Source organism: Limulus polyphemus, unplaced genomic scaffold, assembly GCF_000517525.1.
Source record: "Limulus polyphemus unplaced genomic scaffold, Limulus_polyphemus-2.1.2 Scaffold198, whole genome shotgun sequence".
Taxonomy (NCBI): Eukaryota; Metazoa; Arthropoda; class Merostomata; order Xiphosura; family Limulidae; genus Limulus; species Limulus polyphemus.
The window spans coordinates 652205-675347 of NW_013665808.1; the positions used below are offsets into that span (position 1 = coordinate 652205).

The window sequence follows — 23143 nt, forward strand, 5'->3', positions numbered from 1 at the left end:
ACTGAAATAAATAAATTTTGCGAAATCAAGCTTGACCAACAAAGAGGCAGAAAAGTTCAGTCGAGGCAGTCAAACATCGGTAAATTTCCTTGTGAGCCAATCAGATTTATAATCATTCATGAAATGAATTCGTGGCGTATTCTTATAATAATTATTGGAAAAAATCAGTTAGATTAACAACTTTTAATATATAGAAAAGTCAGTGCGTTTTGGTAACATTATGTTCTAACAATAGCTTTTATGTCATGTTGCTTAGCAACAAAAGTATAACTTAATGTTGTTGTTAGTATATGTACTGAAAGTATAAAATGAAATGTATAGACAACAAAACTGGAAAAATATTTGTTGATCTCTTAATTTAGAGTCTCCTTTGATTAAATAAGTTTTTTTTATTAGAAACGTTGATGATATAACAGAAAACAGCTTAATTCAGAAACGATTTAAGTTTAAAATTGAATCGACATTTTTACTTTCATGATAAATTTTATGCACTTGACCCTAGGCTAGGTGATCCCACACTACGTCTTTACTTATTATACCAACACTCACTACACTTATAAGGATTCAGGGCGTCCCCCATCATGGCCCCATTGCACCCCCGTCACTAAAATAATAATGGGCAGACAGTAATCGAAGTATTTTATCTGGATAAATGCATTTGAGCTTTTATGACTCTCCTATTTCGGGAAATCAAGCGTGACATGACGTGACACGCATTGGCTTTTATATAGGTTAAATTTTAATGGAAGGCTTTTATATAGGTTAAATTTTAATGGAAGGTTTTTATATAGGTTAAATTTTAATGGAAGCCGGTCATTAAATCTGTGATGATACAATCTTTGCTTTCAAGAAAATCCTTTGAGAACAACTTTACATTTAGTTTATTTTAGTTGCAAACCAGTACATGTGTTTATTCTTTGTTTTACATTTGTTATTTTGAATAAGCCAATGCAGCAGTAAACTGTTAAAAAACATATAACATTCAACTGAACACATATGTACGTACGTAGCTTAGAATTTATTCTCCATAACTGGACATGAAAAACTTAAGAAAAAAAGATTAGTACAAACTGTTAATTTGAAAAGGGTGATTAGGGATCGTCAAAAAAGTAGAGATGTAAGTTAATTCAAAATGCAAAGATTATATTTTCAAGCCTACAATTATGGTCCCTAAAAAAGAGTAAACAGGCAAGGCTGGAAATTGTGTCTACGTTATTTTCTCAAGCTACAGTTCCCTATTTTGACCCCTTGCCTACAGTACTTATCAATTTTAGTTGAGTCAAAATATGGATTTTTAGGTTGAGAAAACAATGTAGACACTATTTCCAGACTCGTTTATTTACTTTTTTAAAAGTCCCTAGTTGTAGGCGTGAAAATATAATCTTTGCATTTTGATTCAGTTTGTTTCTGTACTTGTTTGACGATCCCTATTCTCCGTTTTTAAATTAACAATGTTCACTAATCTTGTAGAAGAATACTTAATCAGTAAGAAAATTCATAACGAATATAGTGTTTTATATTGTATTATTTTGTACTGCTTCACTACAATTTTATTCGTGAAAAATAACGACGATAACGACCTGTTGGTGTCATAAGAGTTCACAGCTGATGACAAAACCAACGTTAATATGAAGTCTTGTGATCGTGCTGTCACACCCTGATTACAATGACTTTATAAACATATATAAAATAGTGTTTTACCGGATATAGTCGTTCTTACAAAGAATCATCCCCGCCTTTGTGAAACACGAGCTACCGATGTCAGCTAAAGTTGCTTGGCAGCAAGAGCATTTCAGGCATCCGGTGTGCCAGTACCTGTCCATAGCATGTAACAGAAACCTGTCCACAATTTTCCCGCCACATCCGGCACAGCAGCGTCCTCCACCAGTGTTTGCAGTAGTGGGTAGTTGCGATGGGTGAGGCTGAGACTGCATGTGCAACATGGGGCTTGCACTATGGTAACCGTGGCTCATCATTCCTGTCATAGCTGACCCTGATTCTCCAGGGGACATTGCTGATTGGACATTTGGGTTCATGATCAAGTTTAATAACTTCAGAATGTCTTTTTTTTTATCAAGTTACTTCGAGTTATCGTCACAAAAATTAACTATCCATGACTTAGAGTATTCATAAGAGTCAATCATTTGAAGAAACTTTGTTTTAGTTGAATTGCTCGCAGACTTGGAAAGGTGTTGATGAGAGACGTGATCTGAAACAAAAAGAATATCTAACTTCAGTTAATAATAATTATGGTTAGGTGACACTATTAATTGCAAGGAGCTATATAAAATACATGAGATATTTATAAAGATCATATATAATATCGAATAGAAGAATACGTATGCATTATATAAATGTGCAAATATTCTTTCATAAGAGTCAATAGAAAATATCAACACATATATTTTCATTTACACAAATTTAAAAGAGAATGAAAAACTTTGTATCAGTGAAATTAAAACATATCGCATTGGTAACTGGAAGTAAGATGCCTTGTTACTAACAAACTACAATCTACTGATATCAGTAAGACTGGTACACAGTCTATTGAAACAAGACCAAATAACTAAGTTGTTTTCTCATTGATCTGAAAATCATTGTCTGTGCCTTCGGAAAAAGTAAGCAAATTATTAGCGGGGATTAAACAAAAACGTTTTTGTAATTTTTGGGTGGCGTGGTAACATTTTTCATCGACGATTTAATTACAGAAGAAAAGACTAAATTCTGCATACTATTTAGGCTCCATAATTTCCTGTTGATATTAAGGACGACATGGGGTAAATGTAAGCTATTTTTTTTCGTTTCTCAGCTACTGCGTCGTGTTCATTTTGGAAGTACTTATAAGTAATTGCAATGTTCACAGTTGAACAATCCTTCCTCATACACATTCACACACACAAGGATAAATATGACATACAGTTTGTTTGTTTTAGTACTTAAACATATATATATATATATATATATATGTATACTGTGTATGCAGTGTGTGCCGGTGACAATAAAATGTATTTGTTTGACCAAGCTCGTAAGGCCTGGTGGTCAGGGCGTTTGTCTTGAAATCTATGGGTCGCGGGTTTTAATCCTGCCACCAAATCTGTTCGTCATTTCAGCCGTGGGTCATTATAATGCGTCGGTCAATCTCGCGATTCATTGGTAAAGTTAGCAATGGGTGGCATTGACTACCTGCCTTCCCTCTAGTCTATCACTTCTTTATTAGGGACGGCTAGCACAGATAGCCCTCGTGTAGCTTTGCACAAAATTCAACAAACAAACCATGCTTGTTTCTTTTATCCCTAGAGCGAAATCCAACCATACTGGGCATTAATTTTCAGATTACTACTAATCTGAATGTAATTTCACTCACAATAGTTGAATTCAGATACACTTCGTACCGAAGCAAGTTTGTAACAAGCGTTTTTATTTTGCTGTTTGATGTGTACCGTCTGTGACGTGCATGGCCCTCATGATTTTCGCAACTCAATGCCGACGTGAAACGACTAAGTTTATATTTCACGAGCTACAGCGTCGCCTAAGAAAGGAAATGATTTGTTAGATCAATATGGTTTGATTTAAATGGGTTTATACATGTTCCTCGTGCATCCTTTATTGAAACATGACTATTTGGCATACGAATGTAACAGGAAGTAAAAACTGTCAGCAACTTGTACTTCAAACAATACTACATGTCATATCCGTACATATATGTAAACGTATTTGTTACACTGTCCACAAAATTATAGAAAGTCTCAGGTTAAGGTAAAAATGTATTATTGCTTTTGATCACTAGAATAAATATCTAAAACTAACATATTTAATACCTCAATTTCGATAATTTAGTCGATATAACTGTAGTGAGTGGGGTAACTGTTACTAATATACAAAAATTACTGCAACAAATCAGAAATTCTCGTTATTATCATTATTATTTAAAAAAACAGGTATTCTTGTTAGTAACTACTGTGATCAAAACTGAAAATGTATGCTAAATCAGGCAAAATAATTCCGTAATATAAAGTTTATAAAGATATTTAGAATAAAGCCAATAATGTTATACTAATTCAAGAAATGGGGCCTAGCATGGCCTGGTGATTAGGGCACTCGACTCACAATCTGAGAGTCGCGGGTTCGAATCCCTGTCCCACCAAATATGCTCGCCATTTCAGCCGTGGGAGCGTTATAATGTGACGGTCAATCCCACAATTCGTTGGTAAAAGAGTATCCCAACAGTTGGCGGTGGGTGGTAATGACTATCTGCCTTCCTCTAGTCTTACACTGCTAAATTAGGGACGGCTAGCGCAGATAGCCCTCGTGTATCTTTGAGCGAAATTCCAAAAACAAACAATCGTTGGTAAAAGAGTATCCCAACAGTTGGCGGTGGGTGATAATGACTATCTGCCTTCCCTATAGTCTTACACTGCTAAATTAGAGACGGCTAGCGCACATAGCCTTCGTGTAGCTTTGCGCGAAATTAAACAAAAACAAAAACTAAGGAGCACCAACGTTTGTAAGCGGCTTCGGGACTAAAAATATTAATAATCAAGAAATGGATTTTAGTATACTACAAGTAATATATCAGAGTAATGATTTTTTTTCTTAAACCTTTGGGGCACGGATGCATCCTAATCCTAATATTGGCCCGATTTTGTTACTGACTTGTGCTTTAGAATGCACATGAATATTTGGAAGACCAATTTTATTACTACAGGAATTAATTTTTTTTATTAAACTGAGCATGTTCTTTTTTTTTTCTAATTCGAATGATTGAGGTTTCTAATTAACTATGAATATTTTAAGGAACCATAGTCAAAATTAAAGCAATAAACGTGTATCATGAAATAAAACATTACACTAATGAAAATACTTCAAAGAAGCAACTACTAATTTGACCTTTCCATCACGAGGATAAAATCACTATATATATGAAGGCTGAGATAGAAAAAAAGTGGGCAAGGAATAATTACATATGTGAAAACTCGTTCCGCAGGTTATTGGATTAAATCACTTCAGTAGATTAATGACTTTAATGACTAGTTGTACAAGCCCAAGCACAAGAAGCTATAAAAATCTCTAATCCTAACGATCATTAACAAGGTCAGATGCTCATTACGTACAGTATTTATTAGCACTCTAACGAAGTGAAGAAAGCCATACATCAAAAGTTCACCGACAAAACCCTTTTCGCTGTTGTATCTAATTTATGAAACCCCGTTAAAGAGAATGCATAGAAAAATGAAACAGTGCTGTGGTACAGCAGCGTCTAAGTATTAGTAACGAGAAGTACTTTGGGCTAGAACAGGTTTCTCTTGTCTCTAAGTGAAGTGTCTCTAATTGATTTGTTATCTGAGAGAGAAGAGGTTAATAAAGGAGGCACAGGCAGATTTGACGTGTTAGACACATGGCTAGCACATGAGAAGAATTATAAACTGGACATATTTGAATACGTTATTAACCAGAAAGACTGGATTTGATACTTTTATAGATACGATTCATAGGCTGCAAACGTGAAAACCTGTTAAAACTTCCAACCCCTCTTGTCTTACAGTTCCTCTCCCTTGACTATTTTAAAACAACAACGATTTTTTTTTGCCCTACAGTAACTATGTGCTTACCTTAAATGTCATATTGTAACATATATCTTATTCATATGTTGTATATATGCCAAATATTACCAATAGCACCGCTGTATATATAAACCAAATAACGTAAATACATGGGTGAAAAAGACAAAACATGTTCAAAAATAAGCTATACATAATATCAGCATTTATACAAAGTAGTCGCACCATTTCAAACCACGTGCTATAGAGTATTATATCACACGTTACAGTATAATTTATTTAGTATCAGTATATTTGATCAAATTTTCAGTCTCACTTCCAACCAATAATTGATGCAACACTGATAATTTAATGAGTTTCCCTACTTGGCCACGTGTAACTCACGTACATTTGGTGAGCAAGCTTACGTTCGACATGAGTTACTGTTTAAGCAACTAAAACTGCCCAGTAAACTAAATACGTGCATCTTCAGACACACATTAGTTTTGCTCATATTATGAACTTTGCGAGCAAAACAAAATGTCCCAATTAACCCTAAATACAATTAGAATTTAACTCATCACACAACCACAGAAGTATTAAACACGTGGATAATTGTGTTTCTGTGGAAGAAAATGTACATTACCTTAGTGACCTACCTTAACACAGCTCACCATTAACTTATTTGAAATGATGTCATTTTATAACCTAAAAGTTTCAACCTTAGCAGCACCTTATCAGACACGTGGGCTAAACGGCCAGGTTAGATATATCCGTCTAGAATTTAGAAATGTTGAACGGAAGAAAGGCTATAAGTCAGTAGCATCTGAGTCGCCTACGAAACGAGTCCTAAGCGAATAGCGGGATGATTGTCACTTCTATAACACATACACAACTGAAAGTGCGGAACGTGCTCAGTAACATATTGCAGGCTCGATCCTTTGACCTTCTAATCCATATCCCGGCACGATAATCAATCGGCCACACCCGGCCCTGTTAAAAAAAAATACTAATGATCTTGATTATCTGTATGTGTTGTAAGGTAATTGTACATTTGTAATGGAAAACATTCTCGCCAAAGATATAAAAGAACTAAAGTCTTTAGAATTCTAACAGCTTAACAGTAACTTGAGTAAACGTGTTTTTGTGCAATATTTTGTATGCTTTATAGCAAAATTACACAACGAGATATCTGTACTATGTCCAGATCGAGGATCAAACTCTGAATTTTAGCGTTATACGTTCTGAAGCTTACCATTGAACTACTAGTGAACCACAGTAATTATAGTTAAATTGAAAAATAATTTATTCCTTCTTGACACTAGCGATACTACCACGTGCGTTCCTCAAATAGTAAGAAAATTGTATTAAAATCATACGATGCCTTGTCTCTTTGCTATGAGTAAAGTAATACTATTTTGATGAGTGATTTTAATATCTAAGAAAAACTAATTATTAAACACAAATTTGAATAACTCAAAGCAGTTTTAAATTTCAAATAACTGTGTTATCACATATCAAGCCAGACATTAGTCACCACTCCACGAGGAAAAGTTACAAAACGTATGCTTCTTTTTTGACAAATCACAACTGGAAAATTACACTAAGCATTTCTCTAAATCAAATGAGTCGTGTAGTGATCTGACTTTAATGTAAGGAGAATGAAGCGTTAATCTGGAACGTTTTGTTACTATACAATTATTAATCCTTACAGTACGAATATATAAATACTCTAAATAACACTTTCGTCACACGCTATTATCTACTATTCAGACAAAACTAAAAACAGAAGAAAGTACAAGATATTAAAACACACTGAGAATACGATGCAACGTTGCGCTTTCCCATATACATAACACCATAATTATAAGGCGTTTAAATGCATTAAAATATCATAATTATTTTGAATAACTGTAGACATGCATTTAGTTTAAATACCGCTAAAAACTGTCCGTCTGTCTTAGAAATTCTAATCCAACAGAAAGTGCAAATCAGACCACTGTATCAAGTACACAAAAAAAACGTTAATTACCTTTAACAGTACTTAACGAGTGTGCACTAAACTGTATTAAAAGTATGCATTCGTGCTTGGAAGTTTACATACACATTTCCAATTATATGTCCTGTAAAATAACGTCTTTTGAAGTCAGTGGAGCCAAAGTTAAAAGCATTATTTGAATGTGGGTTATTTGGATGTTCGCGCAAAGCTACAAGAGGGTTGTCTGCGCTAGCCGTCCCCAATTTAGCATGAAAGACTAGGAGAAGGCAGCTAATCATCACCACCCAACCCCAACTCTTGGGCTACTCTTTTATCAACGAATAGTGGGATTGACCCCACGGCTGAAAGGACGAGCATGTTTGGTGGGACGGGGATTCGAACCCGCGATTCGCAAACATTTTTAAACTGCCCACCACGAGTATCGAAACCTGGTTTCTTGCAGTTTAATTCCGCAGACATGCCGTTGCACTGGGGGGGGGGGCATTATTTGAAATGTGCAGGACGTAATAGTACAACGCTACACGAAAACTATCTTGGATTGATAGACCAGAGAGAAGGAAGCTGGTCAACACCACCTACCACCGAGTCTTGGACTACTCTCGTCAAACCGAACACTCGGATTTAACCGTCATTCTGATAACGCACCCACGGCCCCAAAGTGTCGCGCGCAATAGTTGTTGGCGGTAAAGAGAAGTGAGCCACGGAGCCTCAGCTTCACAGTCTGGTAAGTTAACCACTGGGCCGCGCTCGGCCTATCTTACGTACCGCATTGCTAATAATGAGAAACCATGTTATGACACTGCTTCATTATATGAACATTCCGATATTTCCATGATTCTACTATTAGTACTTACAGTGGTTAAAAAGTAACAAACCACTAAAATAATTCAGTTTTTTTTTTATCTTCATTCCACACTTAGGAAATGGATAGAGTGACATGGTCCAGTGAAATGTCCTATCTCAGCTCTTTCATTTTTTAATTTTTATGGATACCTGAAGTTTGTAAAGTTTCTCTCATCCGGACTGTGACTATTTTAACAACAGTGTTACATGAAAATGTGTCTTAACCGTCAAATAACGGACTTTGTGGTTAATAAGGACCCGGCAGTAATTAGTGGAATTTTTGTTTACTTTTTTCGCTCATAGGTTATAATGAATCAGGCAGTTAATAAAGTTATGAACCCTCAAGAAATTCGGTACATAAATGATATAAAATGCCGATAGGAATGTGGATTCCGTCGCTAGTTCAATGGTTAAATACTCCAGGAAGAGGTTTTCATGCCTTGATGGCACCATATTCGTGAATGATCATGCTTGAAGTGAGAGTCCATTAGAACATTCGTTTAAATGTTAGATTATTTACAGCCTGTAACTTTGTATCCTGCATTTTATTCAATCAAAACTTGAACTGTCATAAACAGTTAGAATTACGGGTAAAGTCATTATGGTCTCCCAACCCAACACATATACACTTTTAGAACGTTGCATTTATTTTAACATCTAAAAAAAAAAAGACCGATCATGTGGTGTGTCATGTAATTGCTTGGGTCTATAAGTATAGAAATTTGGTAATATAAAGGTTATTCTGCAAAACAATGAATAAAAGCAAGAATATTTCTCACTTTCAACGGAGAACATTGTGGGTATTCGCCTATCAGGAGAAGAGTTATCAAATATTCTGTCAAGAATGACAGTCGAAGGGAGACATGTCTACCATTAGGTAAAACTTGTGACGGTAAAGAACTGGAAACGTACGATGTGGTCTTAAAAGTCATGCGAATATAATAATACAATAATCTACCACGCTCGTATTTGTCCGACATTGATTCGAAGAACACGAGAGAGGGTTCAGGCATTACCCTTATATCAGGTTGAGCATCTTTCGGCTTTGTCATCCTAATCCCATATGAACTAAGTTTTCGACTAAACAGTCGAACGAGACATCTTCTGGCATCTTGTGAAGCCAATACCAAGACGAGTGCAGGCTGTTATCAGAGATAATGATGGTAATATGCGTTATGTTTTTGTTTGCTCCATAATGAGCTATTTGTGCTCTGCCAGTCGTGGGTATTAAAACTCGATTTTTAGCTTTATAAGCTCTCAAACTTGCCGCTTAGCCATCGGGAGGGGGTAGAGGAAGTGTATTACTGGTCTTTATTCAAAATAAAGGAAAAAATATAAAATCGCTCGAAATTAATTACATTTTACATTAATTACAAGTTGAGGAACCTAACTTGAGACATATAATACAATATAACATTTAAGGACAACAAGGGACCTGTTGGTCCATCTAGGCTACCCCATCCGTTAAACTAAACTATTGAAAGAAACTCAAAGCCAGCTAGCCCTCATCATTCAAGTATCTATCAAGACTTTCCTTAACTACCTTGAATTTACTGCTCCCACTACATTTGATGTTTGATGTAGATTATTAAGCACAAAGCTACACAAAGGGCTATTTGTGCTCTGCCCACCACGAGTAACTAACCTGTAAGAAAAGTAAAACTTTTTAGCTGAAGATGACTCTTACCCTGCCAAAATGTATATTTTTTATCCCCTAGTCTTACCATTCTTACCATTAAGTAAGAAGAAAAGATAATGCATCGACACCATCAATTCTATTAACAATCTTAAACACCTTTAACTGTCCATCTTTTCATGAGAAAACAATATCAGATATTTTAAACTATCTCTGTAGGACAGACTTTCCATCCCAGGTATCATCCTAGTAACCCTCCTCTGTTTGTATGGATTAAGAGACTGATCAATTATAACACCAAGTTCTTTTTCTTCCATAACACTGTTAAGGTTATTCCCATTAAAATTATACCTCAAATTACGATAGTCCACATTCACTTCCTTGCATTTATTATAGTTAAAAACCATATACTCTTTATTCGACCAACTCACCAAATGATCTAGATCCTTTTGTAAAGTAGCAGCATCCTCCTCACAGCTAGCAACACCCAGACCTCATCAGTTAATGAAGTAATTTATTGCTCATTATTTTATCTATGTCATTGATGTAAATCAATAAAAGCAAATGTCCTAAGAGCATGTCCTTAAGTACCCTTCTTGTAACATTAATCCAGTTTGACTGAACTCCATTTATAAAAAACTCTTGCTTTCTTTCATCCAGTCACTTTTCTATCTAATAAGCAAACTTACAACTCACCCCTATAGAGAAAATTTTAACAAGACTTTTATACAGTACCCAGTCATATGTTTTTTAAAAATCCAGATACACCAAATCTATACCCGTTCCGCTATCTACATTAGCAGTAACCTCTTCAAAAAATGTCAAAATACTAGTAAGACAAACATTTTCCCTAATGAAACCATGTTGACTATCCAACAAAATCTTAAACTTTGTTAAATGGCTTTGCAAAGCATCTTTAGTCAGACTTTCATAAAATGTTCATAATACTTATTTAAGACTAATAGGCTTATAATTACTGGGATAATTTTTATTATATCCCTTAAAAAGAGAAGTAACATTAGCCAGCTTCCAATCCTCTAGCATCTTCCTACTATTCAAGGACTTACAAAAAAATAGTAGCAAGTGGTTTACTTAACTTTTTAAAAAACAAAAAACTTGAGTAAATGTTATCTGAATCAGAAGCCTCATCCTTCTTTAAACTTTCCATTTTTTTCTTAGCAGGTTCAGAAGTAATGTGATCATCTTGTTCGATCTTGTCTTCATCTAGCAACTGTTCAGGATGAGGAATACTGCTTAAAGCTCCATTATTGCATGCTTTATCTTTTATATGTTGAAACATAGTTCAACAATAACACATTGAACTCCATTATTGATAAAATGGCGGATACAATCCGTGAGCAAACGCAATTTAATTGCGTTTTTTTTTTTCAATTCAGATCAAATTTATGAATATGTCTTCCCCAGTAAGATTTAGCTGCTATTAAATTACAATGAAGGATAATAAGCCAATAACAATAACAAATGTTTTTGCAAAAGGCTTTAAAGTGAAATGTTAATCGTCACATTTTTAGCATAATTGTGATAAATAACAGCGCTTTTTTGTAAATTATAAGACAGTCATAATCAGTGAGAAACATTTTTCATTTTCTCAAAATATGCAAAAAAAAATCAAAATAACCAAAAATATCTTAAGAAAATGACTTGATCACCGTTTGAAAAAGTAACAAAATATAAATTTAGAAACATTTGATATCGAATTGTACAGCGCGTCTGTAATATCATTACGTACATAAAAATTAAATTGTGAACAATCCAAAACAAATATAGAAGTACAACTCAACTGACAATAACAAAAAGAAAGCCACATCTCTGTGTACTCAAATAGGTCAAGATGAGTCAGTACATGTTTCCAATTAGAAACATTTGATATCGAATTCTACAGCGCGTCTGTAATATCATTACGTACATAAAAATTAGATTGTGAACAATCCAAAACAAATATAGAAGTACAACTCAACTGACAATAACAAAAAGAAAGCCACATCTCTGTGTACTCAAATAGGTCAAGATGACTCAGTACATGTTTCCAATTGTAAGTATGGGACATAACACACAAAAAATTTAATATCACACACTATATGTCCAAAATCCAAAATAGAATTGTGTGACTATTGTTTGTCTTTTTCATGTTCGGGTGACAGATTACTAGATTTCTCGTTATAGTTATTAAAGAGAACTCATCAACAACCTAACTAGTTTTATAAAAACTTTTAAACAACCATAAGTGTTATTACGCAAACCACTTTAAACAAACAAGTAACTTGTTTTTCAAGTTGTATATACAGTTTATCATCTGAATAGTGACCACAGATTAGAGATTGTACATAATATTACATAACATCACTTAAAAACATCTGGATTGTGTTATGAACAGGCTAAATTAGAAACATTTTCGGGTTATTTCCCTCGCGAATAAAATTTCTTTCTGCTCCAGTACTGTCAGGATATGATCGAACATCTCACATGAATATAGTAAAAGGAAAAACCACAGCAAATTTTACAGATGGAAAGGATGATGGAAAGCTAGAGAGTAGATTACATACGAGAGACCAGCTTTCAAAATTCTCTGTTTTTATTACAAATTGCACATACTATGTGTGTAAAGCAATATGTACCTAAGAAGACGAGCATTTTGTCCATACCACAAGGACAAAATGTTTCATTATATTTCCTGAATGAAATGTACTACTCGCAATGTCTCAGGTGAAGAACAATTTCCCCAAAAGAAGTAGTTTTTAAGGTATAAGTATTTTAAATATGGCATTTTCTTTTTGTAGATTCAATAGAGCTGTAAAGTAATAGTTAGTAAAAACATGAAACCGAACTTTAACTCCAGTCGAGTTTTGAAATCATACAAGTTACAAACTTGAAACCTAACCCTAAATTAGATTAACGAGCTGTAGAGTAATAGTTAGTAAAAACCGAATTTTAACTCCAGTCGAGTTTGGAAACCATACAAGTTACAAACTTGAAACCTAACTCTAAATTAGATTAACTGACCTGTAGAGTAGTGGAAACGACCAACATTAAAAAATCTCATAATTATAGAATAATTAAACCCTAAAAATCATTTTAAATATAAACTATTAAGCTTAGGTTATAAAAGCTATTTTTATTCCTTACAGAAATCTTTGCAATACGTTATTCCACTTTAGCCATTAACAATGACAAATGACACAAAATTAAACATTGCAAACTATAACATTTGATTTTTTTCCCCTAAAAATCTGTTTACAAGTTAAACACTTTAATATTCATCAAACTCAGAAAGTCAGGCAATAACATATGATCGTTGGATTTACTCGCGAGATTTGTTTGTTTATAATTAAGCACAAAGCTACACAATGGGCTATCTGTGCTCTGTCCACCAAGGGTATCGAAACCCGGATTCCAGAGTTGTAAGTCCGCAGACATACCGTTGTGCCACTGGTGGGGGGGGGGGTCTACTGTCATCATAAAATTCTTGAAGGCAATATCGTACATACACCACATTATCAAACATTACGTGTTCCCCTGAGCAGTGAGAGAAGGGCATTCATTTACCTCTTTTCTAAAATTTTGGTTTTCCACGAAGACTGTGTTTTAAAACTGGATGTATGGTTTGTGGAACACCTTGTGTGATTTAATTATATAACTTTACGAAATGAATTATTCACATGTTCAACCCCATCTGTAGATTAGAAAATGAGTCACATTAAAAGCACCGTAATTATCTTCAAGATGTTGGATAACGCTGTCAATTATCATAATGAAACAATGTTAGCATCACGCATTTTTGATGAACAATGAATTTTGTTAATGAATTATTTTTTTCGTCAAGATCTTGATAAATTTTTTATCTGTATTATATTACGTATTTCCTACATTACCCAAACACGGTGTATATGAACACAATCTGTGTTTATTAGTGCTACTAATGTTCAGCAGCATTTTTACGAATAGAACTAAATAACCATAACTGCCACGAGAGTCACCGACATATATTTGTGTCTCCAGAGGGAAGACATTGGGGTGAATGAGATCCAAACTCGATCTTCCCATGTCACTGCCCGGAGAGCCCTATGGGCACATGCTGGGTTTGGTGTTAATCGGCCTAGTGTTTCGCCAGTTATAAGTGAGCATAACGCAGGGGAAGGCATAGGGGCTCTTGAGAGTGATATACGTAGGGTGTGGGGGACGGGTACTTTGCCTCAACACTTATAAGCTGACACACACATAGACTTTTGTCAAATAATAATCCCCATTAAAAATGGATTACAATGTTAAATATACTGTAGGCGTTTCTGTTTGTTATTACACAATGGTTCAACGCTAGGTTTTACTATTAACCGGCCGTGACTGTCCATGAGTACCTGTAGATTGATTTTAACCGGATGTGACTGTCCGCGGGTACCTGTAGATTGATTTTAACCGACCGTGACTGTCCGTAGCCCTCCGTGGGTAGATTTCAACAGCCTGTGAATACTACTAAGGCTGATAAGCAACAACATATCGACGCGATTTAATAATTTTAAGCAAAATATACCAAGAAATCGGTGTTAAAACAGGTCGTACTAATTACGGTTCAATACCACCTAGTATCGTCCGTAGACCGTACAGCATGTGGTACCGCCAGGGGCACGAACAACGTGTTTCCCGTACACTAAAGCACCCATAGCCTATGAATCTCGCTACAGCCAGGAAGGTTCATGGAACGTACGTTACATCATTTCTAGGTAGCTTTTGCATGAAATTATGAAATAATGTTGATACGCTACTTATAAGACCGAAGTTGACTCACGGGTGACTATTAATAGAACCATGATCCAATATCATGTACTTTGAGTTTCTTGTCATAGCCCTCTTGAAAAGGCCTTTTTTTTTTTAGCTTAATCCCTATGGTATGGTAAAATATCCCCCAATGTCCCAGTTTCCATACTGCTTCAGTGATTGTAGAATGCGATATACGGCTTAAGTGTGTAACGGCAAAATAATCTGGCTTAAGTGTGTGACGGCAAGATAATCGATCAACTTTTGTGACACAGCTTCGATTCTAAGACGTTGTACTGTACCAATAAAACGAGAATCAGATCCTAGATGTGATGTGTTTCTTCATCATAGGTACAACAAAAAATGAAGTCCCACATATCTATCTTATTTGTAAAATTATAGCTTTACTATGCATTGACAGTAGAAGCAGAATACAGCCTCGCCAAAGATTGTTTGTTTGTTTTTGAATTTCGCGCAAGGTTACACGAGGGCTATCAGCGCTAGCAGTGTAAGACTAGAGGGAAGGCAGCTAGTCATCACCACCCACCGCCAAGTCTTGGGCCACTCTTTCACCAACGAATAATGGGATTGACCATCACGTTATAACGCCCCCACGGCTGAAAGGGCGAGCATGTTTGGTGGGACGGGGATTCGAACCCGCGACTCGCACATTGCGAGTCGAGCACCCTAACCACCTGGCCATGCACACTCGCGAAAGAGACATGTTATTTGGTTTTCTAAGTATTACACGTACGTTATATAATTTCAGAATAGCCGGAAAAACTTCCCGAATATTTATGTAAAGTATGAATCCCTTCCATGGTACCCCCCCCCCCAACAAATAAACACAGACAGACATACACGAGTGGATACTGAAACTTTTCTTCAACTACCATAGCAGAAACTGACAGTTTAAAAGTTACGGCATAGAAATAAGCCATCGTTGTCTGTTCTATGTTATAGAATAAAATACATTGCTGATACCCCTGTCTTTAAAAATTTCATAGAATGTCATTCAGAGATTTTAAACTATCATTTATTTTATTTTTTTGCACGTGACAAAAAATAGTAAACTAAAGTTATAACAAACTATCTCGTAACAAGGATGTCATCACAGCTCAGGTAAAAAAGTGTAAATCCAGTAAAGACAATTTTTAGACGAGAAATACAAACTGTAAAATAAGCAATTGTATACAGTAATTAATCGTTCACCCTACAATCAGTAATATAGTTATATCAAGTGTAAACACTGGTTAACAAGTGGTCACCTACTTTGTAAATCTGTGAACTACACTCTAGGATATGTTAACACTCTACTGATAAACCGGAAAAACTGATAACTTGTTACACGTTGTTGTCTAGAGTACCTTCACTTATCTACAGCTAATAAGTGCGCGTGGGAGGGGTAGTTTAGAATAAGCGAAGAAAACAGAAAATAACATTCACATTAAAGCAGGTTTTTTTCATAAAAGAGAAAAAAAAGCATATACACCAGCAAACCCTAACTAATAGAGAACAACCATCGATCAAACTAGTAAATCTTAGACTACAGTTGGTATACGAGCGTGATAACTTCAAAAGCCATGTTGTAGTTATTATGTAAGTCAATCACATTTTCAAACTAGCTATCAGAGTTATCAAAACAAAAATATTATAATGTAACTTACACACAGAAAAAAAAATCAGCATAACAATCTCGAGCTGGATTCGCTCGAGAAGCACTGACAAAGTATACAAAAGATAGTAGTTTAAAGCGGCCCCTCCACCCTACACCACTAACGATTATACAAGAAATGCTTATTATGTTGTATTTCAAGCGACCTTTTCGTGTAGGGAATATTGAACCTTTGTAATATTATACTGATTTAGCAATCATGCAGGCACAGCTAAATCATTAAGAAAAGTTTATTGTGTTATTTGCATGTTGAATAGTTTTCGATAAGCTGCTCTTCTTTTCCATCTGGTTTTGGATAAGTCGTTTCGGCTCACAGAGTTCGAGACGTCGTCTCCAAAGCCTATCAAAGAACAGGAACAGCGTGTGTTTCTTACAGTTTCAATTTCGTTTATTAAGGTGTTTGCTATGACCCTCCAATAATAAATGACTTGGCACCTGCCCAGTTGACTTTAGGCCTGTTCTGTACAGATGGTATGTGGATGAACATTTTTTATTATTATGTTTGTTAAGAAAAATACAAACAAACTGAAGAAAAGGGAAGAAAACATTGATATCCAACGAATATGCATTCTCATTCATCTGATTTTTTGTGTGAAATCTACGTTTTTAGTCTCAAAACTAGGTGTTGTGGTCTACACTTTTATGTATTGCGTTATGAGATTTTGTGAAAAATCTGTATGCGATGGAGAAAAATGATATAATTTTCAGATTCAGCGTGCAGGAATTACCGTAAAAAATGTAAAGTTTTCAAGACGATAAAAACCATCGCAGGCCTGTGTAATCCATTAAAATATACCTTATACCGTGTAACTTATAGATCAGCATTGTGATTTGCTCATTTCCTCCCATGCTCATTTAATGAACCAATGACAAATAATGCCCAAACTGCCCTTCGGTGATGCCTCCCATTGGCACAGCGGTATGTCTGCTGGCTTACAACGCTAGAAATCGGGTTTCGATAACCGTGGTGGGCAAAACACGAATAACCCATTGGTATAGCTTTGTGCGTAACTTCAAACAACAACATTCGGTGATGTCCTACAAGATATGAAGTGTAGTTATAGCTATAACGTACCTTGCTCCAAGGCCTGTTGAATGAGAAGTGTATAGTTAGTTATATTTCACTTTTATCGACGTTTATGTGGCCTTCTATTTTATTTTAACGGATTTTCAAAACAAGACATACCGCTGTGCTACTGGGGCTAAACGTCGATATATAAATCGAAATAGGCTATACGAAAAAATACAGTAATTTAAAACAGATAAACAAAAAGTTGTATTCATATCTGCGTCGCTACGTCAGGTGTTATATCTGTTTCTCAGTCAGACTGTTCTATTTATTTTGTATTTGAATTTGTTTTCGATTATCTTCTACAACTCTGAAGTAGAAGTACGTAGGTTTACGTCCTATTTAAGTATTTGTCAAGGTCAAAGTTTAAGAGCGGACTTACAACGCTAGAATCCGGGTTTCGATACCCGTGGTGTGCAGAGCACAGATGGCCCATTGTGTAGCTTTGTGCTTAACTTCAAAACAACCAACCAACCAACCATATCGACGTTTTCAAATACAAACTGGTATAAAATCGTATATATTTTAATAATACAAAAATAAAATACTAGAGAGGTATACTTTAGAAATCAAACCATAGTTGTTGACCTTATTTTGTGTTTCTTCAGACTATGATGTTCGCAAACTTATTCGTTTCGATAAAGTGCAACATATTTCTCAATTGTGTACAAATGTGTACAAAAACAAAACGAACAAGAGACTGATTTTAATTAACAAATTTTAAACCTTCATTGTTATTAACGTCGCCGCTATATAACGGCCGTTTAGTTAAGTCTCAGGTACCACCACATTCTCACAAGAAACATATAGCAAGAACACGATGGGAAATATATAGTTTCAAACCTTTGATTTCACATAGTATATTCCACATTTTTGCAATGCAAAAATTTTCTGTTTTAGTGTTCTAACAGCCTAATAAAACTACACTGTATATCAGACAGGTTTTAATTTCCCTCCCCTGTGATAGCTAGATTGATACTCCAAAGCAAATCCATGGCCAGGTGGTTAATGCGCTCGACTCGCAATCTGTGGGTCGCGGGTTCGAATCCCCGTCACACCAAACATGCTCTCCCTTTCAGTCGTGGGGGCGTTATAATGTGACGGTCAATCCCACTATTCGTTGGTAAAAGAGTAGCCCAAGAGTTGGCGGTGGGTGGTGATGACTAGCTGCCTTCCCTCTAGTCTTACACTGCTAAATGAGGAACGGCTAGCGCAGATAGCCCTCGTGTAGCTTTGCGCGAAATTGCAAAACAAACAAACAAACCAAAGCAAATCGTGGATGATATTATAGCGATTTCAGTCTTTAGTAAAATATTGCTTAAGGGACGCATTTATCACATTCAATAAAAAAGATTATTCATTCAAAGATCTAGAAGTCAGTTGATATCTGTCTATGATGCTGTGTTTTACGAAATTTGAACGATAAACGCTACGAGTCGTTCTTCGCGTTACCTTTCCTCGAAATATCGTATCATATTCTCAAAGGTAAACTTCCCAATGCTATTTGGTGTCAGTTATGGTGAGTTGCCCAACTTAGTCAAAAATTAATTTATAAAGGCACGAGAAATCTTGAAATAAACATCTTAAAAAGGACCGAAAAGCTTTAATCAATGCTGTTCGGCACTTTCAAGGTTTTTACTTCCATTTTGATTTAGAATCAACTTAGTACTTTAACTTTATCAAATAAACCATTAAGAAAGCTCTTACTTAATTGTAAAAATCACTTAATGCTGTTTTACAGTCCAAGCTATGGAATTCATTAGTGTTTATTATTGAAAGGTTGTTGTTGTTAAGCACAAAGTTACACAAAGGGCCATCTGTGCTCTGCCCACCACGGGTATTGAAACCCGGTTTCTAGCGTTGTAAGTCCGCAGACATACCACTGTGCTACTGGGTCCGTCTCCCATATTCTTTAAAGTTATATCGACATCTAGGCAGCATTTGCGAAGTTTACATTTTAAACCACAAATTACATGCTTTCATTTACACTGGTAAGAAGGGTTGCCTGTAAAATATAATTACGAATCATATAATGAAAACAAAACAGCTAACTTCTACACCTAAACATATTTAAAACCACAAGGTAACAAAGCTGGGGAAATTATAACTAAGTTTATTCTAAACTGTAGTCCTCAACTGGATACCCAACGGATTTTTGTTATCCAATGAGAATTCATTATTAGTAGCAGTAGTAGACGCGAAATGCAAGATTATAAAAAAACCTGAATGCTTCAAACACTCTTTAAAATGAAAGGATACAAAAGTATATGTACGTGTAAAAACAATATAGCAAGCCTATTCTCTCACGTAAAATCATACAAATGTTTACTGGGCAATGCTCTATATATTCCACCTTGATGGGGTGCAGGAGTATTTTTATTGCTTGAAGCTAATGGTCAACTAGTCATATTATAGCTTATACAATCAAATATCATGTAATGTTTCACAAAAACCCTTTGCGCTCGTTTGAAGCACACGCATTGTTGTGGCACATTTCACAAATGTGCAATAAAATCCAGAGTAGTAGTGCTCGATTAGGAGTGTTATTTCAAAGAAATGGTTCACACTTAATTTGCCAAAATTATTTTGCTTGTTATTATTACTCTACATCAAGGTATATTATGGACAATTCATATATAATAAGTATGGGGACAATGCAGCCACAAGGAGGTATTATGCACCAAGTTAAGTGACTGTGAATAGCCTAAGTTGTCTAGTTATTTATCTGTTTTACAAACAAAAAAGTAACAAGCAGTAGAGTACGCACACAAACGTAATCCAAGCGTAACAGTTTACTGTTTGACGCATTACTAATTAAATAGCATCATATCATACATTTTGCCTAGTCCCAGTAGCATGGTTTGTCATTTGTTGCCTCGTTCCAGTAGCATGGTTTGTCATTTGTTGCCTAGTCCCAGTAGCATGGTTTGTTATTTGCCTAGTCTCAGTAGCATGATTTGTCATTTGTTGCCTAGTTCCAGTAGCATGGTTAATCATAACACGAGAGATCACAGTCACGTTTTTAAACATCATATTCCATTGTTACTAAATTGAACGCGAGTTTCTCATAAAGAATACATACCACAAATATTTTGAAAAGTAATAATCTTGATTTTGCTTTTAAATGACCGATTACTGTTTAACCCTAACATCACCGATGGCGTTCACATGCTTTCTGCTTTTTAAACACATTTTTCAAAACTATTTTTTACACCAAAATACTTAGTGGTCCCTAACTTCATTGTCAAAACGTTCCAGAAAACATAAGAGTCAATTGAAAATGTTAATAAAAAATACCATTAGTATTGCTACTAATCTCACTATATACTTTTGAGGTCCTTTATGTATTTTATATAGAAAATGAAATATTTCACCTATTAATTTTACTCAGTTTTTCACATCAAGTGTTGAAACAGGCAAAAACATTAAATTACTTATCATGATAAACTGAGTAAGAAAATGTGTGCGCAATACCAAGATTATTTTCAAAACTGAACTTCATAGTTTTCTTAAACTTTACCTTGGTTGTAGTTGTACTTCATCAGGACATGTAATGCTTAGAAAGATAAGGCTACAAGAACCAGTACAAAGGTGTTTCTTGACGTCATATTTTATATCTATTGTAATCATGATTTTCTATCTTTCAGCTCAATGCTCAAAGACTTTTTCAGTTCTATGTTTGTAAAAGAATATACCGTGGAATGTAACAAGATGGAATTAATGTTGCACGATTTACATATGTATACACAGACACAGAGGATAACCTCGATCAAAACGGACACAATTAAAAACTTACCATTGAGCCACCGGGTGGGGGGGTGGGTGAGAGCATATAGCTGTCATAGAAGCATACATTCAAGAATTCGAAAACTTAAACACTTCCAGTAAGGGACGAATTATTTCTACTCTTCAGTATATTGCTTGTTTGTTTGTTTCTGAATTTCGCGCACGAGGGCTATGTGCGCTAGCCGTCCCTAATTTAGCAGTGTAAGACTAGAGGGAAGGTAGCTAGTCATCACCACCCACCAGTAACTCTTAGGCTACTCTTTTACCAACGAATAATGGGAGTGACCGTCACTTTATAACGTCCCCACAGATTGCAAGTCGAGCGCCCTAACCACCTGGCTATGTCGGACCAAAACAATATTTTAAAATTCATCTTGATTAAGCATCATTTAATAGTGGTATCCAAATTACAGTTTATCCTAAAATGATAATGATTCTAATTGGCCTAAACAATGAGAATTATCTATATGAGGAGTAGCTTACTCAATAAATTGCACAATGACTCTATAAAATTTTCTCAAAGGCTAAATATTAGTGAATTTCTAGTAATTAATTTTATCAATGTTATTCAAAATAATTGTTTTCAAATATTATTATAAAGTCTACCAATGCCAATTCGCAGAAAACGAGCCTACTAAGTGAAACTGCACATTCGTACTACAGACATTATAGAAGTCTAAGAACAAATAATTTATCTTATTCAACAGCGCATAGAAACAATGACACATATCTAACAAACCTGTTCTAACTAAACACTAATATTATTTAGCAAAACATTTATATCAAAATAACATGACATGCTGTTGCACAACATGAATTCGAAAGCCCATTGCAAAAAATTTTACATTTTGATTTGATTCAAAATTCGCACAAAGCTACTCGAAAGTTCTCTAAGCTAGTCGTCTCTAATTTGGCAGAGAAAAGTAGAAAGGGAAGGCAGCTAGTCAACACCACCCACCGTCAACTCTTGGGCTACTCTTTTTAACCAACAAATAGTGGGACTGACCGTCACATTATAACGCCCTCGCGGCTGAAAGGCATGTTCGGTGATAGGGATTCGAACCTGCGACTCAAACGCCCTAATCAAATATTTTACACTACTGCAGTTCTTTATGGGTTCGAGAACTGTATCTTTTAAAAGATCACCCATGATATAAGTTGGAACTGTATCTTTTAAAAGATCACCTATGATATATGTTGGAACTGTATCTTTTAAAAGATCACTTATGATATAAGTTGGAACAAGTTAGAACTGTATCTTTTAAAAGATCACCCATGATATAAGTTGGAACTGTATCTTTTTAAAAGATAACCCATGATATAAGTTGGAACTGTATATTTTAAAAGATCACCTATGATATAAGTTGTAACTGTATTTTTGAAAAGATCACCCATGATATATTTGGAACAAGTTAGAACTGTATATTTCAAGAGATCACCCATGATATAAGTTGGAACTGTATCTTTTAAAAGATCATCTGTGATATAAGTTGGAACTGTATCTTTTAAAAGATCACCTATGATATAAGTTGGAACAAGCTGGAACTGTATATGTTAAAAGATCACCCATGGTATAAGATGTAACTAGATCTTTTAAAAGATCACCCATGGTATAAGTTGTAACTGTATCTTTTAAGAGATCACCCATGATATAAGCTGGAACTGTATCTTTTTTAAAAAATCACCCTTGATATAAGATGGAACTGTATCTTTTAAAAGATCATCCGTGATATAAGCTGGAATTATATCTTTTTAGATATCCATGATATAAAGTGGAACTGTGTCTTTTAAAATATTATCCATGATATGAGCTTGAACTCTATTTGGT

At 35.1% G+C, this 23143-nt stretch overlaps 1 protein-coding gene across 2 annotated transcripts in view; it reads right to left on the reverse strand.

Moving 5' to 3' along the window:
• The window catches only part of LOC111085002 (LIM domain transcription factor LMO4.2-like), a 110368-nt gene that overhangs the window by 68675 nt on the left and 18550 nt on the right, over nucleotides 1-23143 (reverse strand). For both annotated transcript variants that reach the window (XM_022381885.1, XM_022381886.1), the window contains exon 2: nucleotides 1702-2209. In XM_022381885.1, the coding sequence (XP_022237593.1) occupies nucleotides 1702-2036 (335 nt within the window). In that variant the 5' untranslated portion in view covers nucleotides 2037-2209. The remainder of the gene's footprint in view (nucleotides 1-1701; nucleotides 2210-23143) is intronic.